This window comes from Ahaetulla prasina, chromosome 7 (assembly GCF_028640845.1).
Source record: "Ahaetulla prasina isolate Xishuangbanna chromosome 7, ASM2864084v1, whole genome shotgun sequence".
Lineage (NCBI taxonomy): Eukaryota > Metazoa > Chordata > Lepidosauria > Squamata > Colubridae > Ahaetulla > Ahaetulla prasina.
In genome coordinates this window covers 62,288,568-62,303,278 of record NC_080545.1, presented here as the reverse complement: position 1 = coordinate 62,303,278, position 14,711 = coordinate 62,288,568, and the positions used below count along the sequence as shown (strand labels likewise).

The window sequence follows — 14,711 nt, the reverse complement described above, 5'->3', positions numbered from 1 at the left end:
TTATAAGAGAGTAACACTCATGCTCACTGATTTCAAAGATTACAAACATAGTTCACTTAGATGTGATCTAAATAGAAAAAAATGGTGTAGATTATTACTTTCTCTTGCTTTCTCATATGTATATGTGAATGATTAATTGATGTTCAAAGATCTATCACACACAGCTTCAAATAAAAATAAATTATTGTAGTATGTGTGTATTGTACCCTGCCACAATCATGCATAGACTCTTGGCAACCCACAACATAAATAAATAAATTAATAACCATGAAACTATTACAAAATAAATCCAAAAGTCAAAATACACAAACCTACACATTACATTCTTAAATTTGCTTTTTGTTGACTTGATTTAGGACGTGATTTTTTTTCTTTTTAATTATAAATAACAAATTTGAGTTTTTAATCTTAATGAATGAAAATTAACAAATTTAAACTGAATTTGAGTTGCCAGTCTTTTGGAATCAAAAAGAGAAGCAGCTATGCCTGCTTTATACATACACAAATATATATACACACATACACTTAGACTCTACTTAATGTTTAATTAATTTATGTATGTTTTATTATAGGTATTGACATTTAAAGAAATCAACTGGCAGATGATCAGAATAGAAGCAGATGCAATCCAAAGCTCTCAGCATGAAATCATGAGTGCTCCAGTTCGTCTGATTACCAACCAGTCCAAAATTAGAATCATACTTAAAAGAAGGGTAATTTTCAAACTGAGTTGAAGTCAGTTTGATTATTTTATTCAGATAAAAATAATGTTAATAATTAACATAAATAATGTTAACTTGATTTATGAGCATTTTAATAGCAGTGGATAAAATGTTATGTAGTAATATATTAGTTAGAAGGGACTTAACAAGTTATATTTCTGGTCAATGTAGAAATCCACTGAACATTCTGTGGCAGATTTTCAGTTTCATATTATTATAGTAACTCTTCTCTGAAAACTTTACCAGTTTTTCTCTTTTAAGGTACATATATAAAACTGAATAAAGTACTCCCATGACAGTCAGCCTAGTCCAGAGTACAGTGCAAATGTTTCTTCCTGGATTTGTATGCTATTCTTCTGTTTATATGGCACACAGTTATATTGGCCTTTATAACTACTTAACTGTACTGCTTCCTCAGACTTAACTGGTGATTCCCTTTGACCCTTTTCAAATATGTTATATAAAAAGCTGCAAATTATCTGGATCCTCTTCTCCACATTTATGTACCTTGTTCACAAGAATATTTTAAAAAACTTGGTGAAACCCTTTGCTTGTTGCTGTAAAGGACATTTTTAACTTTCATTTTAGTCTAGAAGTAGATTGAAAAATCTCCTTTTCTCATAATGAATATTGGGGAGAAAGCAGTGAGAATCTTTCTTCTTTTTTCATTTCCAAGATTCTGTTTGGTAGTCCCCATCCCTCTATTCAGATACTATGTTGGATCTCTGATCCGCTCTCAATCAAGTCTCTTTATTTATTTATTTATTTTATTTTATTTATTTTTGTCACACAGTATATATAAGCATAAGTATGAAATAATTATACAATATATAAGCATATATATGAGTATGAGTTGTAATAATTATATTAATTGGATATAACAAAGGAAAACAATAGGACAGGAACGGTAGGCACGTTTGTGCTCTTATGCACGCACCTTACAGACCTCTTAGGAATGGGGTGAGGTCAGTGATAGATAGTTTTTGGTTGAAGCTTTTGAGATTTTGGGAAGAGACCACAGAGTCAGGTAGTGTATTCCAAGCATTAACAACTCTGTTACTGAAGTCATGTTTTCTGCAATCAAGATTGGAGTGGTTAACATTAAGCTTAAATCTATTGTGTGCTCGTGTATTGTTGCAATTGAAGCTGAAGTAGTCTTTGACAGGAAGGACATTGTAATAGATGATTCTATGAGTTAAACTCAGGTCATGTCTAAGGCGGTGTAGTTCTAAATTTTCTAAACCTAGGATTTTAAGTCTGGTGGCATAAGATATTTTGTTGTATTCGGAGGAGTGGAGTACTCTTCTTGTAAAATATTTCTGGACACGTTCAATTGTATTGATGTCAGAAATGTGGTATGAGTTCCAAACAATCGAGCTGTATTCAAGAATTGGTCTAGCAAATGTTTTATATGCTCTGGTTAGTAGTGTAGTGTTTTTGGAGAAGAAGCTACGCAAGGTTAGGTTTACAACTTTTAAGGCCTTTTTTGCAATGTAGTTACAGTGGGCTTTGGCACTTAGATCATTTGATATGAAAATTCCAAGATCTTTAACAGGGTGAGGGTCATCAGTAAGGTAATGTCCATCAAGCTTGCACTTAGTGTTTAGGTTCTTTTTTCCAATATGTAAGTCTGAGCGTTGATATTTATTTACTTAGCTAATTTATATGGACACCCATCTCATAGAATGGCATGATCCAAAAGGTAAATGATATGTTCCGATTCTAAAATCCTGTTATAACAGTGACAGAACCTGACCTGAACACCTTGGGAAATAGCCATGTCTTCAGAGCCTTACAAAAAACCTTACAAAAAATGAATATAGTCGGACTTCAGGGGATGCAGTCCCATAAAGCAGGTGCTGCCTTACTTTTCCTTTTGATAAAATGGAAGAAACTTGCTCAATTGACTTGTTCAAAAGCTGGCCTTATTTTTTTTAAAAATGTCTTCAGTACAAGAAGCTAGTTCCTTCTATAAAAAAATTGGGGATAAACCCAGTTTACCAATCATCATCCCTGCTTTGACCATTTGACATCGGTTAGGCAAGGCTATTAATATCATTTAAAGCAGATTATGGCATAGCCTTAATTTTATATTTTACCTATTTTGTATTTTGTCAGTACGTTCCTGTATGCATGTTTCATTTTGTTAATTGATTATAAAGGAGAGATAAGTAAGGAATACTATTTTATTTCTGAATGAATTTTTTTTTGTAAAAACTCTAACCAAAATGGACAAACTAATTCTTAAAGAATATACCTGTGAATCTCCCAGTTGTTGGGATAGAATAAATAATAATTTAGACTTCAAACAGGTATCTTCCACATAACATCCCAGACTTAACAACTATCAAAAGAAAGGCAAAAAAAAGTCTGGATTGTGAATGTGGCAGTACCTGGCATACAGATAGAAGAGTAAGAAATGGACAAGAAAATACAAAGACCTGCAGATAGATATAAAACAACTGTGGCAAAAAAGCAAAGGCAGTACCAATAATCATACATGTCTTGGGTGCAATTCCCAGGCAACTGGAGCACCACTTGAACACCATCAGCTTTGTCAAATTTACCATCAGTAAAGCAGAAGGCAGCTTTACTCAGAACAGTTTACATCCTGCGATGATACCTCTAACACCATCAGACATCCACATCTGCCTATCCCAGGTCCTTGGGAAAGATTCAGTAGGCGGATAAATATGCCAAACCGAGTCTGAACATCTGGCTGACTGTGTGACCACCACCACTATTAATAATAATAAGCTAACTGATTACTGGAGAGACCAAATTAGCCTACAAGAAAGACCAGATGAAGATCAGAAGGTTAGAAGGGTTAGAAATGAGTACATCAAGAGAGTGAAGATGATACTCCAAACTCAGTAGAGGAAATACCATCAAGGCAATCAACACCTGGGCAATTCCAGTCATTAGGTACACACCTGAAATAGTGGAGCGGAATGAAGCAGACCTAAAGGCTCGGGATAGGAAAACTAGAAAAATAGTGTCAATGAATCATGCCCTTCATCCACGCATTGATGTTGAAAGACTCTACTTACCAAGGAAAATGGGTGAGTGTGGAATATTAAAATAAATAAGATGGTTGAAGAAGAACACATTCTTCGGCTCAGTCTTTGTAAAGAGTGATGGCTCATATCCAACATTCCTTAATCGTACCAAAAATGTTAACAACAACTTAACACATATAGATTCCACAGAAGATAAAAACGACCTAACACATATAGACTTCACAGAAGATAATGTTGAAAAAGCCCTTCGCAACCTAAAACCATCATTATCTACCGGACCAGATGGACTATGTGCATACTTTTTAAAAAAATTTTCAATTAATATAGCTGAACCCCTTAAGCATAATTTTTAATAAAGCCTTCAAAACTTGTTCCCTTCCAAAACTCTGGTCTCTAGCCACAGTCATCTTCAAAAAAAGAGATCCAAGCCTTGTTGAAAATTACAGACCTATCTCTCTATGTTGTGTCTCATGCAAAGTAATGGAATCCATCATTAACCAATCCATTACACTCCATCTTGAAACAAACAACCTTCTATCTAATAAACAATTTGGTTTCAGGAAAAAATTGTCTTGTAACCTACAACTACTTCACTGCAAAAATATATGGACTACCAACCTTGATCAAGGAAAAGCAATAGATGCAATCTACATAGACTTCTGCAAAGCTTTTGATTCAGTAGTACATGATAAGCTACTCCTTAAACTAAAATCCTACGGCATTTCGGGACTTTTTCACAATTGGATAAATGCCTTTCTGTCAAACAGACAACAAGTGGTCAAAATTGGCAACGCTATATCAAATCCTGTTCCCGTCAAAAGTGGCGTTCCCCAAGGTAGTGTTCTTGGACCAACACTCTTCATACTATTCATAAATGATCTCTGTGACTTAATCTCAAATTATTGTGTTCTCTTTGCTGACGATGTCAAACTATTTAATACCACTAATAATACTTCTACCCTTCAAGAAGACCTCGACTTAATTTCTGATTGGTCTAAAACTTGGCAACTCCGAATCTCTACCAGCAAATGCTCAGTCTTACATATTGGAAAAAAGAATCCTATCAACAAGTACAAACTTGATGGTCATTACCTTACTGACGACCCTCACCCTGTCAAAGATCTTGGAATGCTCATATCAAATGACCTTAATGCCAAAACCCACTGCAACTACATAGCAAAAAAGGCCCTAAGAGTTATAAACCTAATTTTACGCAGCTTCTTTTCAAAAAATTCTACACTACTAACTAGAGCATACAAAACATTTGCCAAACCTATTCTTGAATACAGCTCATCCGTCTGGAACCCATACCACATCTCTGACATAAACACAGTAGAATGAGTCCAGAAATATTTTACTAGAAGAGTTCTTCACTCCTCCGAAAACAACAAAATACTTTATACCGACAGACTTGAGATCCTGGGATTAGAAAACTTACAACTCCATCGACTTCTACATGACCTGTGTTTAACACACAAAATCATCTATTGCAATATCCTTCCTATAAAAGACTACTTCAGCTTCAATCGCAATATTACAAGAGCAAAAAATAGATTCAAGCTAAATGTCAACCGCTTCAAACTTGATTGCAGAAAATATGACTTCTGTAACAGAGTTGTTAATGCTTGGAACTCATTACCTGACTCCATAGTCTCTACTCAAAATCCCAAAATCTTCAACCAAAAGCTGTCTACTATTGACCTCACCCCATTCCTGAGAGGACTATAAGGGGCGTGCATAAGAGCACAAATGTGCCTACCGTTCCTGTCCTATTGTTCCCTTCATTATATCCAATTAATATAGTTGATGCATAATTTTAATTATATATATATATATTTTTTCTTCAAGATATGCTGTTTTATCTATGACATTTGTTTGTGTATACTGTTGTGACAAAAAATAAAAATAAAATAAAATAAATAAGAACAGAGTGGAGGTATGGGAAGACAAAGCATTACATTGCCAGTACTTTAAAAATATAATGGGAAGCAGATAATAACCTGGCAATGGCTAAGAGCAGGAAAGTTGAAGAAAGAGAGAGAAGACTAATTCTGGCTGTACAAGACCAAGCCTTAAGAACAAATACATGCAAATGCCAGAATTGAGAAGACATCAGCAGATACCAAATGTCACCTCTGCAAATAAACTGAAGAAACAGTGGATTACCTAGTTAGCTATTGCAAGAAGATCACACAGACTGACTACAATGGCATGACAAAGTAGTAACAATGCTGCATTGGAAGATCTGCAAATATAATTTGCCTGCAAGCAAGAACTGGCAGGACCATAAAATAAAGAAGGTCATAGAAAATGAAGACGCTAAACTGCTTTGGGATTTTAGCATTCAAATAAACAGGCACCTGCCACATAACACCACAGATTTAACAATTGTTGATAATAAAAACAAATCTGGATAGTAGATGTGGCAGCACTTGGAGACAGCAGAACAGAAGCGAGAGAACTGGAGAAGATAAAAAAATACAAGTCCTGTAAATAGAAGTGAAACAACTGTGGTAAAAGAAAGCAAAGATAGTGCAATAACAATAGGTATCTTGGGTGCAATCCAGAATAATTTAGACACTTAAACACCATCGACATTGACAAAATCACCATCAGTCAATTGCAAAAGCAGCTTTACTTGGAACAACTTACATCCTGCTATGATACCTTTAACCGGGGTGAAATCTAAAAATTTTCCCTACCGGTTTTATGGGCATGGCTTAATTGGTGGGCGTGGCTTGGTGGTCAGGTGACTGAATGGGCATGGCCAATAATAATAAATAATAAAAATAATAAAGTATACAAAACTTGGGAGTGCACCAGTCTACCTTCTTTAAAAATAGAGGCACAGGTCTACCAATTGCCATTTTTTGGGAGACACCGGTCTACCTTCTCTAAAAATAGAGGCACCGGTCTATTAGCCGCCTACAGTGCTGATCAGCTGTAGTGCGGTCCTTTGAAGCATCACACTACAGTCATTTAAGGCCGTTTGCAGCTATATCACCACCGAGAGCTTCAGGGACAGAGAAGAGGAACAGCGAGGCGTGGGTGGTGGTGGTGGGGGGGCAGGGATTTTGCTACCGGTTCTCCGAACTACCCACCCCCATCGCTACCGGATTGCGTGATCCGGTCCGAACCGGGAGCATTTCACCCCTGCCTTTAACACATCAAATAATATCTGCCTATCGAAGTCCCTTGGGAAAGACTCTACAGATCAGGGGTGTCAAACTCAATTTCATTGAGGGCCGCATCAGGTTTGTGGTTGATCTCGGGGAGTTGGCCGGGCGTGGGTGGGCATGCCAGCTTGACGCCACTCCCCAAACTGCTGGCATGTTTCCTTTTCACATTGGGTAGACCGGGCCGAAGCTACGCTGACCTGATCTTTCCTCTTCACACTGGATAGACTGGGCTGAAGCTACGCTGGCCTGCTCTTTCCTATTCGCACTAGGTAGACCGGGCCAAAACTACACTGGCCTGATCTTTCCTCTTCACACTGGGTAGACCGGGATGGCCCTGTGGGCCGGATCCGACCACATTGTGCACTGGATGCGGGCCGTGGGCCTTGAGTTTGACACCCCTGCTATAGATGAATAAAAATTCAAAATCTACCCTAAACATCAGCTGACTATGACCACCATCAATAATAATAATAAAGCTTAAAATTAAATTTAATTAAAATTAAAATTAATGGGTGCCTATGGTTTTTATTCACTGTTTATTAAAGGACTTTTCATGTAGGACATGGAAGTATAGACAAAAATTCTAGTTTGTAAACTAAAGTCTTTTCACTTTGCTTAAAATTTCTCCCATTACCTTATATAAAATATAACTTCCGAACTGATATGGTTAATAGTATTTAAAATTCACTGGCAAAGAAAAAAACAAGAATTGAATATTTATTCTTGTGGGTTGCCAAAGAAAGAGGTCTGGGTCTTTCAGATTTAAAATTGTATTTTGAGGCATGTTTGGTCTGGATGAAGGAATGAGTGATCTAAAAAATAAAGGATTATTGAACTTGGAAGATAATAAACTAAAGTTTGGATGGCATGCCTCTCTATGGTATAATAAACTTAAAATGAATGCAGATTTTAAGAATCACTTTGTGAAATGTGCCATTTATAGAGTAAGGAATAAATGCAAAAAAAGAGTTTTTCTTTAAAATACGTCTTTGGCTGTAACCCCAAGAAGCCTTATTTAAAGGAAGAAGATGACAGTGAGCTCTAATTGGTGGATTTAGAGTGAAATAATGAAAATTCATTCAAGGTGAATCCTCTTGCATATCAAAAGAAGACTTTGAGCTAGAAGATTGTACATGTCATTGCTTTAACTATTTGCAATTAAAAGAAAAATGTGGTTTTGAAGCTGCTAAAATGAATTTGTAATGTTCATCATAGATTCAAAGTATCATAGCTAAGGTTTATAAAATCCAGTTATAATTAAACCTATAAATTGAGTATTTTAACACTGTGTGATTCAGTGGGCAATAAATTTTGGTTGTAATGTTAGCACAGTGGGAAAATACGTAGACTAAGAGGCTGATATTTACCTTGAATTATAATCTTAACAAAAGCTTCTATAAAGTGATGTGCTGGTTATATTTGACGCCAGATAAACTATCAACGATGTATAAGGATGTTTCAAATATTTGTTGGAAATGCAACTGTAAGGAGGGTACTTTTTATCAAATGCTGTGGACATGTGACATGTTGTAGACTTTCTAAATACAATAATAGTTTGCTTATAGAGGGATTTGAAGTTTAACTTTGCTGTTCTTCTTGTGCCATATCCGTCATCGGATGGTGGCGCTCATGTTGGCGATCTTATTTTTATCAGCAGCCACACGAAAAAGTGCTGTTGAGTTTTGACCAAACCAGTCCCTTAGATTTTGAATCCATGATGTTCTTCTGCCTGGACTTCATTTGCCTTCAATCTTTCCTTGGAGGATTAAGTGAAGTATGCTGTATTTTTCTGGGTGTCACATGTCCAAAATAGTCTAATTTTTGCTTTTTTATGGTTTTGATGATTTCTCTTGGCTATCCCAGGTTGCCAATCATCTCCTCATTTCTGATTTTGTCAATCCAACTTATATGTAACAGCCACCTGTAAATTCACATTTCAAACTTTGCTGTTAACCACCTTTTTATAGTAGCTAGCTAACAGGTCAATTGGTAGCAAATAGATTTGCAGAATTTTATAAATTGTGGGCCTGCTTTGTAACAGGGAAAAACTATATAATATATTTATCAGTATTAGCTGGGGGGACAATATGTGTTTTCATTTGTAGTTTATATTAAGAAAGAAAACTTTTAATAAAATATATTAAAAACAATATTTAAAATTGACCTTTTTTCCTTTGACAGTTAAAAGATTGCAATGTAGTGGCATCCAAACTAATTTTAATACTGGATGATTTGCTGTGGGTTTTGACTGATTCCCAATTGAAAGCTATGGTACAATATGCTAAATCTCTTAGTGAAGCAATAGAGAAATCAGCTGAACAGAGAAAAAGCCTTGCTTCTGAACCTATGCAGGTAAGCCAATCAGGTACTTTATGCCTTAATATTATTGATACAAATTTGTTTAGAAAACTCTACAGTATGTGCTTCTATGGGATTTCAAACATTAGGTTTTTTTTCCCAAAATTGGTAGCATCAATTTGAATTATTTAAGAAATAACATAACAAGGGTTAAAATATTTTTTTAAGTTTGCTGGGTAATATTATTTCTCTAAGACCGAAGAACCAATTGTTATGAATGTTTATTATTAGAATAGACAGTGTAATAACTAGTATATCATAGTAGACAAAGTTAGAATTAAATTAGTTTTGCATATTTTAGTATTATTTTCTGCTTTGAATCTTCATAACTTAATTGCACTAGGTGGCAAAGACTTACTGGCCAGACTGCCATCTTGTTGTTATTCTTAATTTTCTTGTTCTTAATTTATTTAGTATTCATTATTCATATTATATTTTATTGTAGTTGTATTTTGAGCTGTCTAGTGTTGACTGGAGTCAGCTGCCCAAATTGAATAAATTTAATGAAATAAAATAAAATAAATTCTAGAAACATTTTGAATACTACTTTGAAAAAAAAATCTGTTTCACAAGATTTTTAATTTAAACTGCTGTATTTCAGCAGTGTCACTCTTGTTGTTATTCAATTTAGAAGCAATAACTGTGCCAAATAACTTTGAAGATTAAAGTATAATGTATATTACATTTGAATGTATTATTTAATATAAAAGCATGTTTTTATGTTATGGTGTTTCAGTGAAGTTTATGTTGTGCTTAAATTGTTTCAGAGTTCCATGTCAGCATACAATTCTCAGGAGATGAAAACTCAACAGTCTTCAGCAGCTTCTGATCAAAATGATGCAATTGTAAGACTATTCAATGATTTTGATGTTAAGGAAACATCTTATCATCTAGCAATTTCTCATTTGGATCTGCATATCTGTGATGATATTTACACCAAGGAAAAGGGCAAGAGTTTTATTTATTATTTTTATGATTGACCAAAATTGTATGTCTCTATGTTAAATTACTGGATTAAAAAAATCCAGTTTATTTTGCTTGTACATTTTTAGGTCTATTTACTAGTTCTTAAATATCAATTGGTGCATAGCGGTATCTTATTTATTAATCCAACTTAGATTTCTGCCATCTCCCTGAAGACAACCCTGAACAGACCACAACAATGGATGAAACCACATATGAAACTACAAATATAAAAATCACTTTAAAAGTAAATATTATAAAAACAAAGAATCAAGCTTAGGCAAAGAGAAGATGAAAATAGTCATGGAGCTATTTAAACATGTCTTTGTTCCCTGAGAGTCCCAGGCCTGATAATATAACCAGATCCTGATGGTCTTTTGGTATATCAAAAGGATTGAATGCTAATCTAACGGGGGGGGGGGATAAGAGAATATCTCATATGGTGGGTTGCGTAGCTAAGAAGGCATGCCTCTTGGGACGAATAGAATAGGATAGGGTAGGGCAGGGCAGGGCAGGGCAAACAAAACACTTTATTTGGCCAAGTGTGATTACACACACAAAAGGCAGCTTTATTTGGAACAGCTTAGATCCTGCAACTATATTTGTAACACCATCAAACATACACATCTGCCTATCTCAGATTCTTGAAAAGGACTCAATAGATAGACAAAAACGCCAAATCCAGTATGAACATCTGATTGATTGTGTGACAAACAACAACAATTATAACACCAGCAAGTGGCCATAGTAAAGATAAGAAGGATAATAATACTACAACCATACTACATGGGTAAATATACATAGACATTACACATCACTGTGAGAATTAGTTGATCAGCAGAGTAATGTCCAAGGGGAAAATTGTCTTTGTGTCTAGTTGTTTGGCCTGCAGTCCTCTGTATCTCTGTCCTGAAGAGAGGAATTGAAACATTATGTCCAAAATGTGAGGAGTCTGCAGATATCTCCTCAGCCATCCTTCTGACCTGCACAATGTACAAGTCTTCTATGGAAGGCTGGCTGGTTGCAATTATTCTTTCTGCAGTCTTAGCTATCCACTGGAGTCTGTACCTGTCCTGTTTGGTTCCTGTACATAGTACATATGACAAACTCAATAATTCCTCTCTAAAACAGCTCCTGGGGTAATCTGAACTACCTGTGTTGATGCAGGAAGAACATTCTTTGTTGTGCCTTTTTAATGATAGTTCAAAAGTTTTTAATGATAGTTCAAATTCTGGGAGATTATAGAACCCCAAAATTTGAAGGACTCTACTGCTGATAATGTGTTATCAAATATGGTAAGAGGTGGTAAAAGAAAAGCATAAAATTGACTCTCATCTCTACAGTTTTAAGTGTATTAAGCTCCAGATGAATAAGCGTATTCATCTGGATCACAGGGCCAGTTGTTCAACCTCCCATCTATATGCAGCTTCATCACCATCTCAAATGAGACCAATGACCGTTGTATCATCTGCAAACTTTCAGAACTTTAACAGAGGATTCTCTTGAGGTTCAGTCATTGGTATAGAGGGAAAAGAGCAATGGAGAGAGCACACAGCCCTGAGGGGTGCTTGTGCTCATTGCTTGTAGGTTCCTGTCTGATACCTGCATCATATCTTTTGTAGCAGATCTAATGGGGTTGGCTGATGTAACTGGTGAGAGGCATTTCCTCAGATAGTCCACCCCATGCCATAAAGAACTTTAAAGTCAAAACCAGCACCTGGAATTGGACTCAGAAGCAAACTGGCAACCAGTGCAGGTCGCACCATAGAAATCGTAACGTACTGTTCTAGGAGCACACATAATTGTTTGCATCGCTGCATTTTCTATCAGCTGAAACTTCTGGATACTCTTTACCTAATTACTCTGCTCTTTTTCTATAATAATGTATGTAATAAGATATAAAAAGGATTGAAAATGTTAACAAGTTATGGAGTTTAAACCATTAGCCTAATTAAGTAATAATAACAGAGTTGGAAGGGACCTTGGAGGTCTTCTAGTCCAACCCCCTGCCCAGGCAGGAAACTCTACACCATCTCAGTCAGATGGTTATCCAAAATTTTCTTAAAATTTCCAGTGTTGGAGCATTTACAACTTCTGCAGGCAAGTTGTTCCACTGATTAATTGTTCTAAATGTCAGGAAATTTCTCCTTAATTCCAAGTTGCTTCTCCTTTAGTTTCCACCCATTGCGTCTTGTTCTACCCTCAGGTGCTTTGGAGAATAGTTTGACTCCCTCTTCTTTGTGGCAACCCCTGAGATATTGGAACACTGCTATCATGTCTCCCCTAGTCCTTCTTTTCATTAAACTAGGCATACCGAGTTCCTGCAACCTTTCTTCATATATTTTAGCCTCCAGTCCCCTAATCATCTTCGTTGTTCTTCTCTGCACTCTTTCTAGAGTCTCAACATCTTTTTTACATCATGGCGACCAAAACTGAATGCAATATTCCAAGTGTGGCCTTACCAAGGCATTATAAAGTGGTATTAACACTTCACGTGACCTTGATTCTATCGCTCTGTTTATGCAGCCCAGAACTGTGTTGGCTTTTTTGGCAGCTGCTGCACACTGCTGGCTCATATCTAAATGGTTGTCCACTAGGACTCCAAGATCCCTCTCACAGTTACTACTATTGAGCAAGGTACCACATATCCGGTACCTGTGCATTTTGTTTTTTTGGCCTAAATGTAGAACCTTACTTTTTTCATTGTTGAATTTCATTTTGTTAGATAGTGCCCAGTGTTCAAGTCTGTCAAGATCTTTCTGCATCTTGAGCCTATCTTCTGGAGTGCTGGCTATTCCTGCCAGCTTGGTGTCATCTGCAAATTTGATGAGTTCTGCATCTAACCCCTCGTCCAAGTCATTGATGAAGATGTTGAAGAGTACTGGGCCTAAAGTGATAAATAATGTGCCATTATTTCTATTACATGTTTATATACCATATATATATCTAAATTTATATTTGTAGCTAGTTTACTTTTAGAGCATTATATAGTACAAATAACTGCAGGTTTCAATTTAAATTGATGAAAAAGAAAAGATGCAGATTTAGTAGGTTGTGTCAGTTAATAATTCTACCTAAATAGTTTACTATTACAAAAATTGAAAGGAAGAGATGTATATTCAAGAGGAACCATTGATCCTGTGGCTGGCAATTCTGAAAATGCTGTTTTTTCTATTTTTCATAAATTAATAATTATAGTTCTAAGAATTACAGTTCTTAGAAAATAGGACAACTTCAACAAGAATACATTTTTCTCCACAATGCTCATCTGGGGATATAAGCTAACGAGGCTAGTACGGTAGAAATTGGGTATCTCCCTGTTAGTGATACTCAGGCTGTTCTTAATGGACTATGTGTTATACCTTGTATCACAGGTTCAGATTTGCTCTGAGAGTGGTGGTACTCAAATGTTTTTAAATGTAAGGAATTTTCACAATTCTGAAAAAGAAAACAAAAGAAAAGGCCACGAAAGAAATTTACATAATCTTTAGTTGCTATTGTTTTCCTAAACAAAATTACAGTGCAGCAGATTTGAGAGCCACCAAGAAGAGAAGCATGTTGCTTCAAATGAGCCATAATACTTTCCTTCCAAATGAAATAAATACGAACGATGACATGTAATATTATGCATTGTATTATTTTACAGATGCAAACAGGCGTGTTTCAGGAGGTGCTATGCAGCTGTCCTTTAGTCAGTTAACTATAGACTACTATCCATTTCACAAAGCAGGTAAAAGTTGAACTCTGCTTTCTGGTTGCAAAACTGCTTGATCAGCATTTAATTTTTCCACAGTAAATCTTACATATAATATGTTATTGACCAAAGTGAATTGAGGATGCTGCAGATATGAAACTTTGCACAATAGGTTATATTGTATGTTATCCCAATTCAAAAAGATACTTAAATGTTTGGAAATAGTTATTTATAGTGTTCTGAGAATTTCAGTTATTCTTAGCATCTCTTAATAGTCTTTCCCAATCTGTTGGCATCTAGATGTCTTCAGTCAATACACTCATCATCTCCAGCAGGAACTCCAAGCTGGAGGGGATTTAAGAATAATAATAAAAATCAGTAGGTTTGAAAATAATTCCTATGAAGAAAGGCTTTGATGTTTGGGCCTTTCTTGTTAAACAAGGGTAATTATGATGGAGTAGTGGTAATTGTGGTCATTACAGTGGTGTATAAAATTATATATAGAACAGAGAAAATTCTATAGAGGATTTTTCCTCTCTAAATACTAGAGTTTGAAGTTATCCACTAGGAATATAAGGATAGGGATAAAGTTATCCAGCAAGAGAGTCATTTAAAAAAGTATTTCTTTAAACAACATGCACAGGTAATACTTGACTTATGACTACTGCTGGGACCAGAATCTTTGTCGCCGTTGAGCAAAGCAATCATTAAGTGAGATGTCACATGACTGCTTCACTCAACGGCCTCAATCCCAGCATTCCCAAGTAGTGGTAGT

The 14,711-nt window shown here is 35.7% G+C and overlaps 1 protein-coding gene across 4 annotated transcripts in view; it reads left to right on the top strand.

The window, feature by feature from the left end:
* BLTP3B (bridge-like lipid transfer protein family member 3B) overlaps positions 1-14,711 on the top strand; it is a 59,868-nt gene that overhangs the window by 16,520 nt on the left and 28,637 nt on the right. For 3 of the 4 annotated variants that reach the window (XM_058190587.1, XM_058190584.1, XM_058190586.1), the window contains 4 exons: positions 573-713; positions 9,103-9,273; positions 10,047-10,227; positions 13,889-13,972. In XM_058190587.1, the coding sequence (XP_058046570.1) occupies positions 573-713; positions 9,103-9,273; positions 10,047-10,227; positions 13,889-13,972 (577 nt within the window). The remainder of the gene's footprint in view (positions 1-572; positions 714-9,102; positions 9,274-10,046; positions 10,228-13,888; positions 13,973-14,711) is intronic. The other variant, XM_058190585.1, reaches the window with a different exon arrangement.